General features: G+C 46.7%; 1 protein-coding gene across 1 annotated transcript in view; it reads right to left on the bottom strand.

Annotated features, from left to right (window-relative positions):
• Positions 1–2,194: 2,194 nt before the first annotated feature.
• The window catches only part of NOS2 (nitric oxide synthase 2), a 35,783-nt gene continuing 19,344 nt past the window's right edge, over positions 2,195–18,633 (bottom strand). Inside the window, exons 14-27 of the mRNA XM_080983312.1 lie at positions 18,130–18,274; positions 17,144–17,248; positions 16,998–17,047; positions 15,527–15,701; positions 13,790–13,922; positions 12,788–12,866; positions 12,226–12,404; positions 10,774–10,937; positions 9,085–9,295; positions 7,466–7,553; positions 6,212–6,333; positions 4,701–4,849; positions 3,659–3,853; positions 2,195–2,529 (exon numbers count right to left, since the gene is read on the bottom strand). Of these exons, the coding sequence (XP_080839438.1) occupies positions 2,401–2,529; positions 3,659–3,853; positions 4,701–4,849; positions 6,212–6,333; positions 7,466–7,553; positions 9,085–9,295; positions 10,774–10,937; positions 12,226–12,404; positions 12,788–12,866; positions 13,790–13,922; positions 15,527–15,701; positions 16,998–17,047; positions 17,144–17,248; positions 18,130–18,274 (1,924 nt within the window). The 3' untranslated portion in view covers positions 2,195–2,400. The remainder of the gene's footprint in view (positions 2,530–3,658; positions 3,854–4,700; positions 4,850–6,211; positions 6,334–7,465; positions 7,554–9,084; positions 9,296–10,773; positions 10,938–12,225; positions 12,405–12,787; positions 12,867–13,789; positions 13,923–15,526; positions 15,702–16,997; positions 17,048–17,143; positions 17,249–18,129; positions 18,275–18,633) is intronic.

Here is an 18,633-nt window from a genome sequence, read left to right on the forward strand (position 1 = left end):
TAATAATTTATTATTTATACCCCGCCCATCTGGCTGGGCTTTCCCAGCCACTCTAGGCGGCTTCCAAAAAAAATTAAAATACCATAATACATCAAACATTAAAAGCTTCCCTAAACAGGGCTGCCTTCAGATGTCTTCTAAAAGTCTGGTAGTTGTTTTTCTCTTTGACATCTGGTGGGAGGGCGTTCCACAGGGCAGGTGCCACTACCGAGAAGGCCCTCTGCCTGGTTCCCTGTAACTTGACGTCTCACAGTGAGGGAACCGCCAGAAGGTCCTCGGCGCCGGACCTCAGTGTCCGGGTAGAACGATGGGGGTGGAGATGCTCCTTCAGATATACTGGATGCCTCCTTTAACCTTCCTTGGCGTTGATGTGACCTTGGGCTACTCAGTCCTGCTGGTTCATTGCATCAAATATCTCAGGAGAGCCAGCTTAGCAAGTATGCAAGAGTCGACTGAACAGGAACAATGGTTTATTTCCCTTATAAATTAAAACAGCACCACTAATTAACTAGCAAGCACACACAGGTAACCTGCATTCTGTTGCTGTCAATTAAAGGTTGCATCAACAATTCATAGCGCCAGATTCTTTTTCTTGCTGCAGGGAATTTTTTTTTGGGGGGGGGGTCCTGTCCCCTATGCAGATAGGGACCAGTTTCTTCACACCAGTTATCCCTGGGCAGGGCTTCTCCATGGCATCTGGTTGGCCACTGTGGGTGAGGTGGGCTGCTGACCTGATCCAGGAAGCTTCCCCCCCCCCCATGTGCTTGGATTTTATTTAGCACTTTTGCCATTTGTTCTGACAGAATCCTGCTCCTACAGAGGTGCACTTCATCCTCAGAACAACCCTATGAGGTAGACTAGGCTGAGAGAATATGACTGGGCCAAGGTCATCCGCGTGTGGTGGCTGTGCAGGGGATCTGAAGCGCTGAGCTCCTGTATCCTAGTCCAACACTCCCTGAAGAAGGGAGTGGGGAAGCAAGGATTACACTCACAAGGCAGGAAATGGGTTCAAGCACAGTCATTTCTCCCCTCCCTGAGAATCCTGGGAACTGTAGTTTGATAAGGGCGCTGAGGGATGTTGAAAGACTTCTATTCCCCACACAGAGCTACAACTCCCAGAGTTCTCTGGGAAGGGTGATTGACTGTTAAATTAACTTGCGGGTTGTAGCTCTGCGAAGGGGAATAGGAGCTCTCCTAACAACTCTCAGCACCCTTAATCAATTCCCAGGATGCTTTTTTGGGGGGGGGGGAGCCATGGCTGTTAAAAGAGGTATGAGACTGCTTTAAATGCACGGTACAGATGTGACCAGGGTTGGTTACAGTTTGCACAGTTTCAGACAATTGTAGGGTTCGGCTCCTACCCGGTGGTTCCAGAAAGCTGTGACAATGGCAAACCCCGAAAAAGCTTTGCTATGGAAAAGGCACATATCTCCAAATGCTTAAGTCAGTCCAACTATTGGTGGCCCCCCAACCCTGTCTAACCAGCAGCTAGCCTCATACCACAGCAAAGTGATGAGCGGCCTTGATCTCTATGAACAGGGCTGTCTTAAGCATATGCGGCGCCGGGGTGCAAAGATCCGCCCGGTGCCCCCCCCCAGTTGCCCAGTCCCAGGCGCGCTGGAGGGCAGAGCCGGGCGGCCGCCTTAGCATCTCGCTGGCTCAGTTGCCCCCAAATTTGCGGCGCAGAGCCACCCGCAGCAGACGAGCTCGCCACAGCGCTCCAACCAATGGGCGGGCTCTTCCCCGGATTCAACTCTCGGGCCCTGGACTCTCGGCCTGGCGCCCTGAGAGCCAGGTGCCCCACACCCCTAGCACCTATGGGTAACAGACCCTGTTCCAAGCCCCGCCCCCTGAGACCCCCAGCCCAGCTGATTGGCTCCTGGGAGGGGCTGGGCTACGGTGCAGCTGGACGAGCAACCAATGAGACTGCCTCCAAGCTGCACCAATGACATTGTCCTTTGCCTCATTGGTGCCCCGCCTCCATATGCACTTCGTTCGTTAAGTAGGAGCTGTTGATTTTGCCTGCTAATCTGCTTGCTTTCTTTTGTTTCGTTTTAAAATCTAGATTACTTTTTGTTCCCTTTTCTAAAACATGTAATGCAGGGTAAAATCAGATCACAAATCTGAGAACCTTTGTCCAATAATAGATATTCTCTTTTTTCTCTTTTTAAAAAAAGAACTGACTGACTAAGCTTCCGATAAAATATACACAAACTAAAAAAGGAATTTACAGAATAAATAGAATTAAATATGTAGTGTTTCGCGTTTTTGATGTTGTTGTTAAAGCTGAGATTTATGGGACAAATCTTGCTAATCGCCTCCACGTAGGCAGAGTATGGAGAGAAAGCAAAATTTGCCCCCAACCACGATGGAAAATGTGGACAAGTGTGCAAATTATGGCTAAAATTTCAGTTGAGGTTGAGGTCTCCAGTTGCTGATGTCTCTGTCAAGTTTCATTTCTTCCAGTTCTCTTTGGTTCTCGTGGGGAAACACAGCCCCAAATATGTCCTCGTGGTATCGCTTCTGCCTCTGTAAAAACGAATGAAATAAACCAGCAATCAGTATTATTTGCCACAACATTTACTGGAGAGGGTCCCACACTTTTCAGTCAATTTCCCCATCACACACACACACAAAAATTGTTGTTTTTAAAGTGGATTTGTTGCACCAGGGTAAAATAGGGATTTATTTTAATTGCACTAAACTATGTTTTTGGTATACACTTAAGAACACCAGAAGAGTTCTGTTGGATCAGATCAGGGGCCCATGAACCCAGCATCCTGTTCTCACAGTGGCCGACCAGATGCTCCAATGGGAAACCCACAAGCAGGGCCTGAGCACTTGAACCCCTCTTTGACAAAATACTGGCAGTCTGCAGGAGATACAAGCTGAGTGTACTGGATGAAGCAAAGATCACCAGCGCTGAAGCAATGATTCTTCAACATCAACTTCGTTGGACTGGTCATGTTGTGTGAATGCCTGATTATCGTCTCCCAAAACAACTACAGTGGTACCTCGGGTTAAGTACTTAATTCGTTCCGGAGGTCCGTTCTTAACCTCAAACTGTTCTTAACCTGAAGCACCACTTTAGCTAATGGGGCCTCCTGCTACCACTGCGCCGCCGGAGCCCGATTTCTGTTCTCATCCTGAAGCAAAGTTCTTAACCTGAGGTACTATTTCTGGGTTAGCGGAGTCTGTAACCTGAAGTGTATGTAACCTGAAGCGTATGTAACCCGAGGTACCAGTGTACACTATTCCAAACTTAAAAATGGAAAGTGTAATGCTGGTGGTCAACCAAAGAGGTTGAAGCCTCTCTCAAGGCAAATCTAAAAAAAGGAGTATAAACACCGACAACTGGGAAACACTGGCCTGTGAGCACTGCAGGTGGAGAACAGCCTTTACCAAAGGTGTCATGGGCTCTGAAGACACTCGAACTCAGGACGAAAGGGAGAAACATGCTAAGAGGAAGGCATGCTTGGCAAACCCACACCGTGATCAACTCCTGCCCGGAAACCTATGTCCCCACTGTGGAAGGACGTGTGGATCCAGAATTGGCCTCCACACAGTCACTTTCTGTTAAGACCGTGTTCATGAAAGACAATCTTACTCGGCTACGAGTGATTGCCAAAGATGATGAAGAAAGAAGTTTTCAGCGTACCTTCAGCTGAAAGCAGTAATCTTCGGCCTGCTGCTGCGTCAAGCCCAGATGCTTGGCAAATATCTCTCTTAACGTCTTAGCGACGTCTCTGGCCATACGGACGTCCCCACAGACGTAGAGGTGGCCCGCCTCTCTGTGCAAGAGCCTGCACACGTCGGACTCCAGCTTTTTCAGAAGAAGGTCTTGGACGTAAACCTGGAGCGAGAAGAACAAACCCGTATGTTATTATTCTGCTCCATCGTTATTGTTGTTGTTTAGTCATTTAGTCGTGTCCGACTCTTTGTGACCCCATGGACCAGAGCACGCCAGGCACTCCTGTCTTCCAATGCCTCCCGCAGTTTGGTCAAACTCATGCTGGTAGCTTCGAGAACACTATCCAACCATCTCGTCCTCTGTCGTCCCCTTCTCCTTGTGCCCTCCATCTTTCCCAACATCAGGGTCTTTTCCAGGGAGTCTTCTCATGAGGTGGCCAAAGTGTTGGAGCCTCAGCTTCAGGATCTGTCCTTCCAGTGAGCACTCAGGGCTGATTTCCTTCAGAATGGAAAGGTTTGATCTTCTTGCAGTCCATGGGACTCTCAAGAGACGTTTTAAATTAGGGCTGCAACATTTAACACAGTGTTGTCTACTTGGACTGGCAGCTGCTCTCCAAGGTCTCAGGCAGAAGGAAGGCTTTCCCATCACCTGGGGCCCATTTTGGGGTGCAAAAGGGTCAGTTATTCAATTTGTTATAAATGTCCTGGACCACTGGTCTTCAACTGGTGGGTCTGGATCCTCTGGTGCAGGACCCTTCAGACTCAGCCCTCCAGATGTTTTGGGACTACAGTTCCCATCATCCCTGACCACTGGTCCTGTTAGCTAGGGATGATGGGAATTGTAGTCCCAAAACGTCTGGAGGGCCGAGTTTGGGGATGCCTGCTCTAGTGGTTTGTGGCCTGACCCAAGGTGGGTCGCAACAGGAGCAAGACCGCCATGCAAATATGGAAAAGGTTAAGAAATGCATGTTTGGTTAAAGGTGGGTCCTTCAAGATAAGGCAAGACTTACTTTGGGATAGCCAGGCTCTCTGGAGTAAGCTGTGTAGACATCCTGGAGGATCCCTTTCCTTTTCATTTCTTCCATTTCGTCTTTGTAGAGGTGATCCAGGCTGGCATGTCGGCAGCCGAATAACAGGATCATGCTCCTCCCTTTGATCCCTAGAACCAGAAGCCTCCAAATCAGTTTTCAAGCGTGGGGAGGGGAGTGCAAACAGATCTCCTTCTGTCCCAATTTAATTCATGCCTATTTGGGATGCCTAGTTCTCACTGAGGTGACTGGCCCTTTGTGCAATAGATGCACCCCACACACATAGAAAATTAGCGTGTCAGGAACTAGAGTCCCTGAAATGCTAGCTTTCTAAGTTTGGGGTTTGGGGGCAGGCAGGCATTTATTTATTTTGCAAGGAAGGGCCAGCAGAAGTTGAGGTTTCAGGGTGAAAATTCAGTGCCCATCCCTGAAGCATTATAAGAAGGAAATAAAGAAACGAGAAACATGATAGGAAAGAAAAAAGAAACAGAAAGGCAGTGACCGTCATCTGAGGCACTTCTTTGTGTGCCTTCTTCAAGAGAAGCCCAGAGGGTGGCAACACGAAAATTGGCCTTTTCTGTGGTGGCTCCCTGTCTGTGGAATATTCTACCCAGGGAGGCTCACCTGGCACCTTCATTAGACATCTTTAGGCACCAGACAAAAATATTTCTCTATAACCAGGCCTTTGGCATTTACCCATCTGTAGCCTTTTAGAAGTAGGTGGGATGGTCTTAATGTATTCCTCCCCCTCTTGGTTTTAATGTATCTATGTGGGGGGTTTGTCTGTCTGTCTGGTTGTACGTGGCTTTGGGTTTCCCTGGGTAAAGATAAAGCGATAAACAAATCTAATAAATAAATATTTTTATTTATTTTTTAAGGGTGGAAATATTATTGCTTTCATTTGTAAATTGCTTCTCATGAGGCCTCCTGAAGTGATTTTACAATATAATGCATATAAAATAATGTACAAAAACTGTTGTAACATAACAAACAGCACATATATAAATTCAGTTAAAATCCAAGCCAGAGAGCAGATGGCATAAAGATTTTTGGAAGCCATGTGGAAAGGGGAAACCCCTTTAGCTGAAAAGACAACAAAGATGGCGCCCGTCTGATATGCAGTGGCCATGAGTTCCAAAGGGTAGGTGCCACCACAAGAAAAGCCAAATTCTGACATTGTGAGTAACAGGCCTCCTGAAAGGAAAGTATATGCAGGAGGCCCATAGCTGCAGAACACAGTGATTGGCTGAGTATATTAAGGATGAGACGATCTTTCAGGTTTCCTGGTCCCAAGCTGTTTAGGGATTTATACGCTAAAACTTGGATCTTGAAGTGTGCCTGTTTCTCATTTGCTAGCATGCTGGGAACTGCAGCTCTGTGGGAGGTTAAACAGTTCCCATAATTCTTTGGGGGGAAGTCATGTGCTTTATGTGGCCGTTAAAGGGGTGGTATGTATGCAGGCCTAACAGCTGGTGACAAGTGTCCCCTTTTACCTTTCTTTTCCAAATCATAGAGGCGCTGTTGCCAGAAGCTTCTGAACGGGGCGATTCCTGTGCCTGGCCCAATCAGGATGCACGGTTCGCGTGGGTCTTTTGGAAGCCGGAAGCCATCAGCACTAGGTGGAAAACAACAACTGAGTAATGCTATAGCCAAATGATAATGCATATATTAATATTGTGCAGCTTGAAGCAATCGGATGCATAACAACTGACTCCTTTTGGAATAAAAACATTGTCAAGGCCCATAAGTTTAATTAAAGCTTTACTCGCAGTACTTTCTTCAAAACAGAACAAAAAATGGTAAATAATACATCCAAGTAATTCCGTACAAGATCTTGTGCAGTCCAGCAGAGGCTCTGCTTTCTATAAAATATGAAATACTCCAAACAGATCTAAAACCACAAGTTTCTCTCTTTACAGCCTCCATTTTGCCTTAGGCTGTGTGCTCCTGGAGAATTTCATTTACCGTGCATGCTACTTCCACGGAGCCTGGGAACAAATGCTAAACACAAGTCGCTTTCAAAATGGAGATTTGCAACCAAATACCTCTTCTACTTTATCTAAGGTTAAACACTCAGGTGTTAGCTAGCAGAAAGCAACAATGGTTAATTATCAACTCATCAAGGAGCTCAGAAACCACTTAGTATATTCCAGTACAATTTCCCCACTTTAAAGCCTTCAGTAATACACATTTAGGCAGTCTGCATTTCAGTGTCAATGAAACAATTATACTTAACAAACGAGCCCCTGGTTCAAATGGAAGCCAGCAGATCAGTCAGAAGCTCACTCTGCATTAACTTGGAGCAGGGCCTTTATTGTGGCTGCCCCGTTCTGTGGAATAGCATTGCCACGTACTTTGTAGCATCTAACCAAGCTTTTCCTCTTCCACCAGGCCTTTGGCTGATTAACATTCCATAGCCTTTTAAATGTGTTTGTGGCAGTGGGGGTTATTGCTTAGTTTTAACTATTTATTTGTGCTTTATCTTGTGTTTTTATCTTGTGAACCACCCTGAGATCTTTCGATGAAGGGTGGTATATAAATCTAATAAATTAAAATGAATAAATTGTATGGGGGTGGCGTTGGTTGGTTTCGGCCAGCAAAAGCATAAAATCAAGTTAATGTGCTTTATGCACAATCGGGATAGGGCTGACCTGGAAGATGTGGCACTGCAGGCATCCCACATGTCATTTTGAGGCTGTGAGTTCACCAACAGTTTCTTACAGCCCAGTTCTTGAGTGTGTCATTACCTGCGTACAAAACAGGGGATGGTCTCCTCTAGGTCGACAGTGTTCAGCCAAGTGCTGCAGACTCCGTGATGCACCGGACCTTCTCCATCTGAGTGGAGGAAGGGGGGAAAATGTCAATTAAATCATTACCCCCATGAGAGGCTAATGTGAGATTCAAAACTCAGCTAGATGGGTAAAGAAAAAGCACTTTATATGCATTGTCTATGCATTACAACACTGTGACATTAGATGGCGCTGTGGAGTTTGGTTTTTGCCAACCCAATTTCTCATGCAAAGTTTACAACACATTTAACTGAAAGACTTCTTTGATGTGTCTGGATCCAGCCTAAGTCAATACCAGGGGTCAGCATTGTTGGGCATTTCCCAAAGCACACATGCTAGCAAGGAGCTCACTGAGCCCTGTGGCCCTGCTCCTCTCCCACCTCGAAACCTCCGCTGGTTCCCCCACCCTCTCCGAACCAGAGATAGAGAAATAATAAGTGTCCAATTTGCCCATCTCATTTCTTCAATTCTCTACATTTCCACATTCATCTGTGATTTATTTGGTCTTTTGAAAAGTCCCCCTGTCCACTTTTTAGTGCAAATTTCCCTTAATAGACACATTTGTGTATGTGTTATTTTCCCCAATGTATGTATTTTTATGCACACTTTATCCTAGGACGGGCACTTCTGTGCAAGCGACTTGGTTGGAGAACTGCATTGCAAAATTCAGAGATCCAGGAATTTCAAATGATGGCTGCGCTTTAGTTCAGGAAGTGTAAAATCAGGTAAGATAAAGGTAAAGGGACCCCTGACCATTAGGTCCAGCCATGGCCGACTCTGGGGTTGCGGTGCTCATCTCGCTTTACTGGCCAAGGGAGCCGGCGTACAGCTTCCAAGTCATGTGGCCAGCATGACTAAGCCACTTCTGGTGAACCAGAGCAGCGCACGGAAACGCTGTTTACCTTCCCGCCGGAGTGGTATCTAGTTATCTACTTGCACTTTGACGTGCTTTTGAACTGCTAGGTTGGCAGAAGCAGGGACTGAGCAACGGGAGCTCACCCCGTCATGGGGATTCGAACCGCTGACCTTCTGTGGTTTAACCCACAGGCTCTGTGATTTAACCCACAGCGCCACCCGTAGATCTGCCTTTAAATGCAAGCTGAATCTCTCTCTCTCTCTCCCTCCCTCTCCCTCTCCCTCTCCCGCCCTGCTTCCCTAATTGCTATGCCCAATGCCAAGTGCGAGGGACAAACACAGTGTTGCCATGTTGCCATCAGACTGTTTTGAAGCTGGTGGGAAGGAGTCACCCAGTGGTGCCTGCTGCCCATTGAGACTGGCAGGTCAGAAGGCAGGGAGCCCAACAGCAGGTGGCGCCAGAGCCAAGGACAGCCAGAGGCTACTCATTGTAGTCCCCATCCTCTTCCCTGCTAAGTTCTACAAGGGGCAACACTGGGACTAAGGAGGAGGAGGAAGCTGACATCTAGGACCATTTCCTGGACTGGTTGTAGGTGGGAAGGCAAATCGGTGGGCTGGGCTGAGAACAGAGGTCTGTGGGGCAGTGCCTGACTAGTCCCAATGAACCAGCTTCTGCTGAATTTCCCACTGTGTGGCATCGCACTCCAGGAAGCCCCTATTACCTCTGGTCCTGTAGGTGACCACGGCGACCGTCAGGTGGAGTTCTCCAGGCTGCTGGTCCTGCGAGGAACTGATGGAGTAATACCTGGGTTTCAGCAAAGGCAACTGCGACAGCAAGAAAGAGGTTGAGACCTCAGCCGACGGAAACTCCTGCAACACCTCCAGGAAGGTGGGGCTGTTGTAAAACTTCCACTTGTTGTACTCCTCCAAGTTCTGAAACGCAAAACATGCAAAAAGCCCATCAGAGAGCCAGCCGGCTGTAAATCAAAGTTGGAGTTAACCCTACTACAGTGGATGCTCGGGTTGCGAACGTGATCCATGCAGGATGCATGTTTGCAACCCGCAGCGTTCACAACCCGCATCTGCACATGCGCGGGTTGCAATTCGGCGCTTTTGTGCATGCACAAAGAGCGATTTAGCATGACCGCCGAAACCTGGAAGTACCGGTAATCCGTTCCAGTACAGTGGTGCCCCGCAAGACGAATGCCTCGCAAGACGGAAAACCCGCTAGACGAAAGGGTTTTCCGTTTTTGAGTTGCTTCGCAGGACGAATTTCCCTATGGGCTTGCTTCGCAAGACGAAAATGTCTTGCGAGTCTTGAGATTTTTTTTTTGCTTCCCCCCCCCTTTATCTAATCTGCTAAGCCTTTAATAGCCTTTAATAGCCTTTTAGCAGCTAATCCCCTAAGCCTTTAAGCCTTTAATAGCCGCTAAACCGCTAATAGCGCTAATCCGTTAAGCCGCTAATAGGGTTGCTTCGCAAGACGAAAAAACCGCTAGACGAAGACTCTCGCGGAACGGATTAATTTCGTCTTGCGAGGCACCACTGTACTTCTGGGTTTTGGCGGTCTGTAACCTGAAAAAACGCAACCTGAAGTGTCTGTAACCCGAGGTATGACTGTATATGCATTTTCCTCCACAACCCTCTGCATCATGAAATTTGGAGGAACGTGGATTTCAAAGGATGGCTGCAATTCGCAAAGTGCGAATCAGACAGGTTCACATTTAAATGTGAACTTTTAACATGTAGCAAGCTCAGGACCGCAATACTTCAAGGACTGTCTCTCCCCATAGGAACCAACCCAGATCCTGAGATCATCTTCTGAAACCCTTCTTTGTGTGCCTCCTTGAGAGGTCCAGAGGGCGGCAACACGAGAAGGGGCCTTTTCTGTAGTGGTTCCTTGTCTGTGGAATGCTCTCCCCAGGGAAGTTCGCCTGGTGCCTTCATTATACACCTTTAAGCACCAGGCAAAAACAGTCCTCTTGAACCAGGCCTTTGGTTGATTGTCATCTAAATGTGGCCTTTTAAAATGTGTTGGGGGAATGTTATTGGGTGGTTTTGGTTTTGGTTTTATGTATTTTGTGTTTTTATATTGTAATTTTATCCTGTGAACTGCCCTGAGACCTGTGGATATAGGACACAAATTTAATCAATAATAATGTGTGCTGTATCGCCATTGCTACGTTGAAGTTATTTCATATAGTTATGTATTGTATGATGTTGCGGTGTCATGCATTTATAAACACATATTTTTTGAAAAGTGAATCGATTTTCTCCTTATCCCCATGGGCAACAATGCAGTAGCAACATTAGCAAATGAACAACAGGCCCACTCCAGAAAACTCTATGATTCAGCAGGCTTCTTCTTCATTTTTTAAAGGGAATGTCAATTTTATCATGGCAAAACTCACATGAGATAAGAGGTCCAGCCTCTCCTTCTCGCTCTCTTCTTTTGCCAGCTGAGAAAGGATCCGAAGCAACTGTTGGGAAGGCGGAGTCGTAATATCCAGGAAATGAATCAAGGCTTGGGAGAGGGTGCAGGCTGGGAACTTGCTGTCCGCTGTCCAGTAGCCACCTGGAATCGAAGAGGAAACGAGTTGGGGGGAGAAATCTTCAGATCTCCAGAAGAGGAAGTCAGCTGGAGATGAGGTTTTGCGCAAAGGAGACGCAGAGCAAGAAATAGGTGTGGCTGTTTTCCTGCCCTAAAAATGTTTTTTTCCAGACTTTGGTTGAACTCAGCAACCAGTGCCAGTTAGAGGTACCATTAAGGAAAGGCTTTGGGGGCAGATGTCCAGGGCAGAACGGACTAGGAACCCCTCCCATTGTCACCACCGCCAAACATAGCAGGGCTGGTTTCCTGCATTCTGAAGAATTTGAAGTACTAATATGCATTTACCAGCTGAAGAGAAAGTCCCCTGTAAGGCCAGTAAACTCAGAGTCTAAAGTTACCCAAACTGTACCACTAATTCCCATCAATTTCAACCCTAAGAGAAGAAGGATGGAGAACTGCTGAGCTTAGAGAGGGCAGCCTTGTAGTATTTCACCCAGTAATAAAAACAGGAGTTGACATAGCTACACAAGCACTCAAGTGGATAAGCAGACAGTGGAACCTTGGTTCTCGAACGCCTTGGTACTCAAACATTTTGGCTTCCGAATGCCGAAAACCCAGAAGTAGGTGTTCCGGTTTTCGAATGTTTTTCGGAAGCCAAACATCCGATGCGGCTGTTGGCTATTGTTTCCCGGGTGCCTGTGCCAAACAGAAGCAGCGCCTTGGTTTTTGAACGTTTTGGAAGTCAAACGGACTTCTGGAATGGTTTACATTCGAGAACCAAGGTACCACTATACTCATATGCACTCCCAAAAAATATTTTTATTCTCTGCAGGGCCTCTCCAGACGGGTTGCTTTTTATGGTGGCGGCAGGGGTGGGCATTCAGCAACATGTCATTGATGCAATAGCAGCGGACATTTAGTAGAACATCCACATATAATTCCACTTCATTAGTTGTGCCGTGATGCTTCCCCAATGTTATCACACTACTGTCGCCTGGAGAGCAATCTTAAGCTACAGTTCCACAACAGTGTGGCAACAAACATACAAGCAACAGAACATTTGGGGTATGAAAAGTTACACAATTCAAGCAGTAAGCTACAGGATGTGCACCAATCCGAATCGAAGCAGGATGTCCATCCCAAAACCTTTGCAGACATGAACGGTGGTAAAAGTGGGTTGTTTACAACCGCCCAGGTACTATAATGAGCGCCAATAATTATGAAAGCACAATGCAAAAGATGTCTGGAGGGACTCTGTGATTTGCTTTGGTTTCAGGTTTTCGGGTTTCAAATTCTACAAGTCCTGACTTACGATCGCTGCGCCTTTCCAGCCTAATGATCTCATCCGGCGGAGGAGCATCTGTGATTCGGGCGATGATGCCATCCACGAGAACTTTGCAGTTGCCAGGGACGATCCCGAGATGATCTCCAGGGAGATACTCGACTTCCTGATTTCTCTCACAGGAAAGCTTAATTAAGATAGTCGCTCGACTGAAATGGCAAGCGAAAACAGACCCATCAAACCGTCACAGGATTTCCTTGTTGACACTTTGGGACAGGATACATTTCTGGTGTCTAATGGGGAGAAGTATTGTCTCTTACTTCGATTCCCTGAAAGCCTGTTGACCATTTATGGAAAACCTTGCCAAATTGCAGGGGGGGTTTTCCCAATCAGTTAAAGGGAAATTTAGAGACGTGCCGATCAACACACAGTAAACTTCAGCACATGTGAGTATCTTCCTACCTGTTGGTCAAATGACTCCAGTCCAAATAACCCCCAAGTCCAGATTAGTGTTTTTTTTCAAAGAAAAGGGGGGAAAGAACCATGCCTAGGATGGGTTAAATGAGGGATACTCAGAATATGACTTGAATACCTGGACTTTGAACTTTGCAGGTTCTGCCGAAACTTTAGTTTCATTGGAATGATGTTCTTCCCATGGGCGTCACCAAGTGCTGTGAAGGGGGAAACATTTGCTAAGTTGGAGTATGGAACATGCTGCATGATGCGCTTACTTAGGAGATTGCTTACAGCTCCAATGATATCTTCCTATACACATACAAATGTAAGGCTGTCATCACAGATCCCCCCCCCCTTGGAGGGCTGCATCGCAATCCTTGATTTCCACAAAGTCAGGGGAGGGGAGAGAAACAAAAGAGAAGGCAGGTTGCACAACCGCAGCAGCCATGGCATGGGAGCAGACGGGAGAGACACTGAGAGGGCAAAAGTGGAGGTTTAAAACAGGGGCAGCAAACTTACTGCACCTCGGGCCGGTGTCTCCAGCACTGATCGCGCGGTGGGCCGGAGGGCGGGGAAGCATGTGCCCATATGCGTGTGCACATGCTATTTCCGGCGCACTTCCGGGTCAGAGGAGCACCGGAAATAGCTTGTGTGCATGTGCACGGGCCTCCTCCGACTCGGATGTGCACCAGGAATAACGCTTGTGCATGCACAAATAACACTTGTGCAAGCACACAAGCTATTTCCGGTGCTCCTCCAACCCGGAAGTGGGCAGCTGCCCAGCGCAGTGCCAGTAAGAGTGGGCGGCAGGGGTTTCCGCGGGCTGGATAAACGAGTCCCTCGGGCCTTACCCGGCCCGCAGGCCTTACTTTGGGGACCCCTGGCTTAAAACAACAGCAGAAGCTTGAGTGAAGCAAAAATGGAGGAAACTGAGAGGAAAATGGTGGATTTAAACAACAGCAGAGGTTTAAGTACTATTAAATATTTGAAGGTGTGTATGATGGTGATGATGATGGTGATGATGCTGATGCTGATAATAATAATAATAATAATAATAATAATAATAATAATAATACAGTATATTGCAGACACACACAAATGTATTTGAGACGCAAGGTGGGAGGAAATTACGGTATACCTTTCCCCAAGTCCAGAAGCTGAGAGTCATACACAGTCCTAAAATTTTCTGGATCCCAGGTTGAATTACACGTATATGCTTTCGGAACCAAGATCTTGTGGTTTTCACGGATAGCAAAAATTTTGCAGGCAATCTTTTAAAAAACAGAAAAGAGAAGAAGCTAGACTGAAATTATGGAGGGCTATCATCTTGAGTTAGCATGGACTGTAAGTAAATAAATTCACTTCAACTGATTATGTTAAAACATGTTTGTTTGTTTGTTTAAATCAGTTCAGGTTAAATGTAAAGATGATGCTAAACAGTGCCATTTTCGTTCTTCTCTAGAACTGAGACAAAACATGGGGGCAGGCAGCAAGCAGCAAAGAGGGGAAGAATTTTCAATGACCATTTCATAAGGACTGAAAACTCAGCGAGTTCTTGCAGATAGCTGCAAAGGGAACACAATTATCTTCCTGTCTGGGAAGGATTGCCTGGAATAGGCTCTGTTGCTCCTGTATTCACATAGCTGCCAACATTTCACAATAAACAAGGATGGTCCTGTGCCTAAGAGAGTGAGGCTAAGGCTGGAGTTTTGTGTGTGTCACATGTGGTGGACCACATAATCCAGACTCAAAGCATTCCACAAGCAAAAAGCAGAACCCAAACAACCAGGTAGCTGACAAAAAAAACATGAAGGCATACCGCACACTGCACATGGCAAGCTAAACACATAAGACACCTACATGTGCAAGAGGCAGTTGATCCCATTTTACAGTTGATGAATACTGAGGCACAGCAATCAGCTTTTAGCCCAGCAGCTGCCAGCCAATTCACAGCCAGTACTCCAAGCAATTGTAAGTGGATGTCTCTGAGCATGTGCAAATTGCTCACACCGAGCCCTGAGCCATTGCAGCCTTCCCACTCCTCTCAACCTCAGGGATGGGAAAACAATGCCTTTCTGGGTGATTTTGGCCTACACCTCCCATTATCCTTGACCATTGGCCATTCTGGCCAGGGCTGATGGGAGCTGGAGGCCAATAATCTGGAGGGCCAAAGAGCCATGTTAACTCTCCTGGATATTCTGCACTAATTTGCACAGTTTGGTCAGTTGCAGGTGCATTCAAGAGCAGAGATGATTACTGAAGAAACCGGTGTCTGAGGCTGGGAGATAACAGCTTGCATCCAATGCTCATCCTACCCAGAGTAGACCCATTGAAAGGAATAGACCAGCCTAACTTGGGCCTATTAATTTCGATGGGTCTACTCTGAGGAAAACTTAGTTGGATATAACCCAATTAATGTACAGTGGTACCTCGGCTTACATACACTTCAGGTTACATACGCTTCAGGTTACACACTCTGCTAACCCAGAAATAGTGCTTCAGGTTAAGAACTTTGCTTCAGGATAAGAACAGAAATTGGGCTCCGGCGGTTAAGAACAGTTTCAGGTTAAGAACAGACCTCTGGAATGAATTAAGTACTTAACCCGAGGTACCACTGTACCAGGCACGCCAACTCTGTGGGGCTGAGGTGTGTTTGGCCCCCTCAATATCTGTTGGGAAGGGGCTGGTCCCCCTCATTTTTCACTGCTATTGCAGACCTCTAAGCTCCTAATTTCAGCCCCCAGCTCCAGATTCCCGGAACAGGGGTCAGGAAACACCCCCATTCATGGCATTGACCATTTCCCTACAACATTTGGACCCAATGCCTCTCCGAATCCTTCCCCTCTCCGCTCCTGAATCTGGTGGCTGTTGGTACCTTGAAGGTATTGAGTGCCCACATCCGGAAAGCTTCTTCCTGTCCGTTGAGTTCGTCTCCTTTGCCCATCGGGGTGAGAGGCGATGCCCCCAGCTGCCGGAGCTTTTGGTAAACGGTGCGGGCAAAGGCACAGAACTCTGGATACATACTTGAACCCAAGCCAAAGACGGCGTATCTGTTCCAAGGGGAGAGCTGAGTTAGCTGATATCATCAGAAAGAAACGAGGGGTGATGCGCAGAATGATTCTGGGAGCATCTGAGCAGAGATGGGGCCCTGATTACCTCTCTGGGTGAGGGAGACTTGCATATGGGTGAGACAGACGTACAATAGACAGAGGTGGGAAAACACTTTTGGCCTAAAGGTCACATTCCATTTTGGGTGACCTTCCTGAGGTCACATGTCAGTGGTGGGCGGGACCACAGGCAAAAGCGGGTGGAGCCATGAATGTAAATTTTAGCTGCTTTCTATATCCACACCTCTGTCTGTCCTCCATCCAGAGTTTCAGAGTTCAAGGACCCAGCCCAGCAGGAACACCCAGGTATTACACCTCTTGTATGATTAACAGGGTTTTCAACTAACTAAAGAAAGCTTGATCAATTGTATATTTTAGTTGATTTCTCAAATAACAAATTAAATGTGCATAGGTTTGACATTCTTTCACACAAAAAGCAACAACTTTTGTTTTTGGATGATGTACAGACATCGAGGCAGCTTGGATCTAACACACAGCATAGTGTTAAGAAGACAAGTCACCGTAAACCACAGAATCATGCGCTCCCACCATCTCCCCCAGCAGCGTCCAAACCAAAGTGTCACTGATCTTATGGTTTGTTGGGAAAATGCCAACTTCAAACCATTGTTTCATAAGAGTGCTTATTTCAGCAAACCATAGTTAAACCCACAGTTTTGACTTTGGGCATAACGTTAAACTGTGTTCAATCTAAAATGAAAGCAGAGGCATTTGATCACCTTATTACAGCCATGCCAGAAGAAGAGAAGGAGGGGGGTTTAGTGTTACATAAAAGCCAGGCAAAGTGCAAACCACGGTTTAGTATTCCATGCAAGCAATTTTTTAAAGGATTTACCAATCTTTTATATAATTGGGGACACCCTTTTAGTCAATCAAAAGGGTTTTTTTTAATGTATTCAACTATCAGGTTAATAAAAGTTGCAACCCTAATAACTAAAAACATTTTCTTAAAATGAACAATACAAGAGCAGCAAGCAAAGTGGTGTTGCTGAGTGACAGAGACCCTGATCTGAAACTTCTGACAGCTGCTGCCACTCAGTGTCGACAATACTGGTCTAGATGGGCCAGCGGTCTCACTCAGAATAAGGCAGCTTCCTACACTCCTCATAGAACCAGACGGCAAAACATGATCTCAGACCAGAAAGGCCAGAAGGCCAGAAACCTGACAGTATTGTTAAGCGCAAGATGAGAGCTGCACACCCCCAGCCAAAAAACAGTTACCTGAATCTGTTGCTCAGTTGTTTCATAGACAGCAGCGTGTTCTGCAGAGTCTGTGGCAAAAAGAAAACAGGAGACACCATTTACATTGCACTGATGACCTCGCTCACACTGGAAATTCATTTTGCCTCGTGGCCATGAAAAGTTACTTTTCCGTTGCTGGGTGCGTCTCCATTTCCAAAAGTGCTGGTGACCACCAGGAGGAGGGCTTCCTTCTCCAGATCCTTTGGATCGTAGTCATCCATGCAGATAACCTAGAAAAGGAAGTTGGATTTATAAGCAGCTGTGGGGAAGGCTGGAGAAAAGGGACAAGGTTTTGTGGAGGGAATAATAATAATTTATACCCTACCCATCTGGCTGAGTTTCCCCAGCCACTCTAGGCAGCTTCCAACCAAATATTAAAAACAATAAAGTGTAAGACATTAAAAACTTCCCTAAACAGGGCTGCCTTCAGTTGTCTTTTAAAAGTAAAACAGTTGTTTATTGCCTTGACATCTGCTGGGAGGGCGTTCCACAGGGCAGGCGCCACTACCGAGAAGTCCCTCTGCCTGGTTCCCTGTAACCTCACTTCTCGCAGCGAGGGAACCGCCAGAAGGCCCTCGGCACTGGACCTCAGTGTCCGGGCAGAACGATGGAGTTGGAGATACTCCTTCAGGTATACAGGACTGAGGGAAAGCTATAGTCAGCCATATCAAGCTGGGAGAGCTCCGTTGGGAGAGCAGGACAGGCTTAATCTCAGGTGACAGAGGTACGTTCACCTTTAAATGCAAACTGAATCACATTTCTCCTGCTGGGAACCCCCAGGAGGGGAAAATGCTCTTGTGGTTAAATCCTGTTTGCTGGTTTCCCACAGTTCAGCCACTGTTAGAACAGGATGCTGGACGAGATGGGCCATTGGCCAAACGCAGCAGGGCCTTTTCTTACATTCTGATGTAGTTATAATGCTACTCTCCCCTCACAGGAAAAATATATTAAAGGTCATGGAACTGTAAAGTTGGAAGGGACCTCAAGGGCCATCTAGTCGAACCCCTCCTGGAATGCAGAGATATTTTGCCCAGCGTGGGGCTCAAACCCACAACCTTGAGATTGAGAGTCTCATGCTCTGCTGACTGAGCTATCCCAAGAAGCCTCTTACCCTGGTGTTGAAAGCACAGTTGAAGAGGTCACCAAGGTTCCGCGCCAGCGTTTCTGATCTTCCTGTTTCCGTCGCGTACAGGACAGTTGCTTTGATCCTGCCCGCTGTGGCTCTCCGCATGAGCGACGATGCAAAAAGCACAGCCCTGGGAAATGAGGAGCGGTAGATTACTTGTCGATTTAATTCATTAATAATTAATAGCTCTAATTAATAAATAATATTATAATGAATAACGTCAATAGGATTTATGTGCCATCTTTCATTTCAAGAAGTTTCATGAGTGAATACAGTCGTACCTTGTTTTTGGAACAGCCTAGTTCTCGAACGTTTTGGCTCCCGAATGATCGGAAACCGGAAGTGACTGTTCCAGTTTCCGTACGTTCTTCTGGAAGCCGAACATCCGACGGGGCTTCTGCAGCTTCCGATTGGCTACAGGAGCTTCCTGCAGCCAATCAGAAGCCATGCTTTGGAAGTTGAACGTTTTGGAAGTCGAAAGGACTTCCG

The sequence above is a fragment of the Podarcis pityusensis genome (genome assembly GCF_964106645.2).
Source record: "Podarcis pityusensis genome assembly, chromosome: 15".
Lineage (NCBI taxonomy): Eukaryota > Metazoa > Chordata > Lepidosauria > Squamata > Lacertidae > Podarcis > Podarcis pityusensis.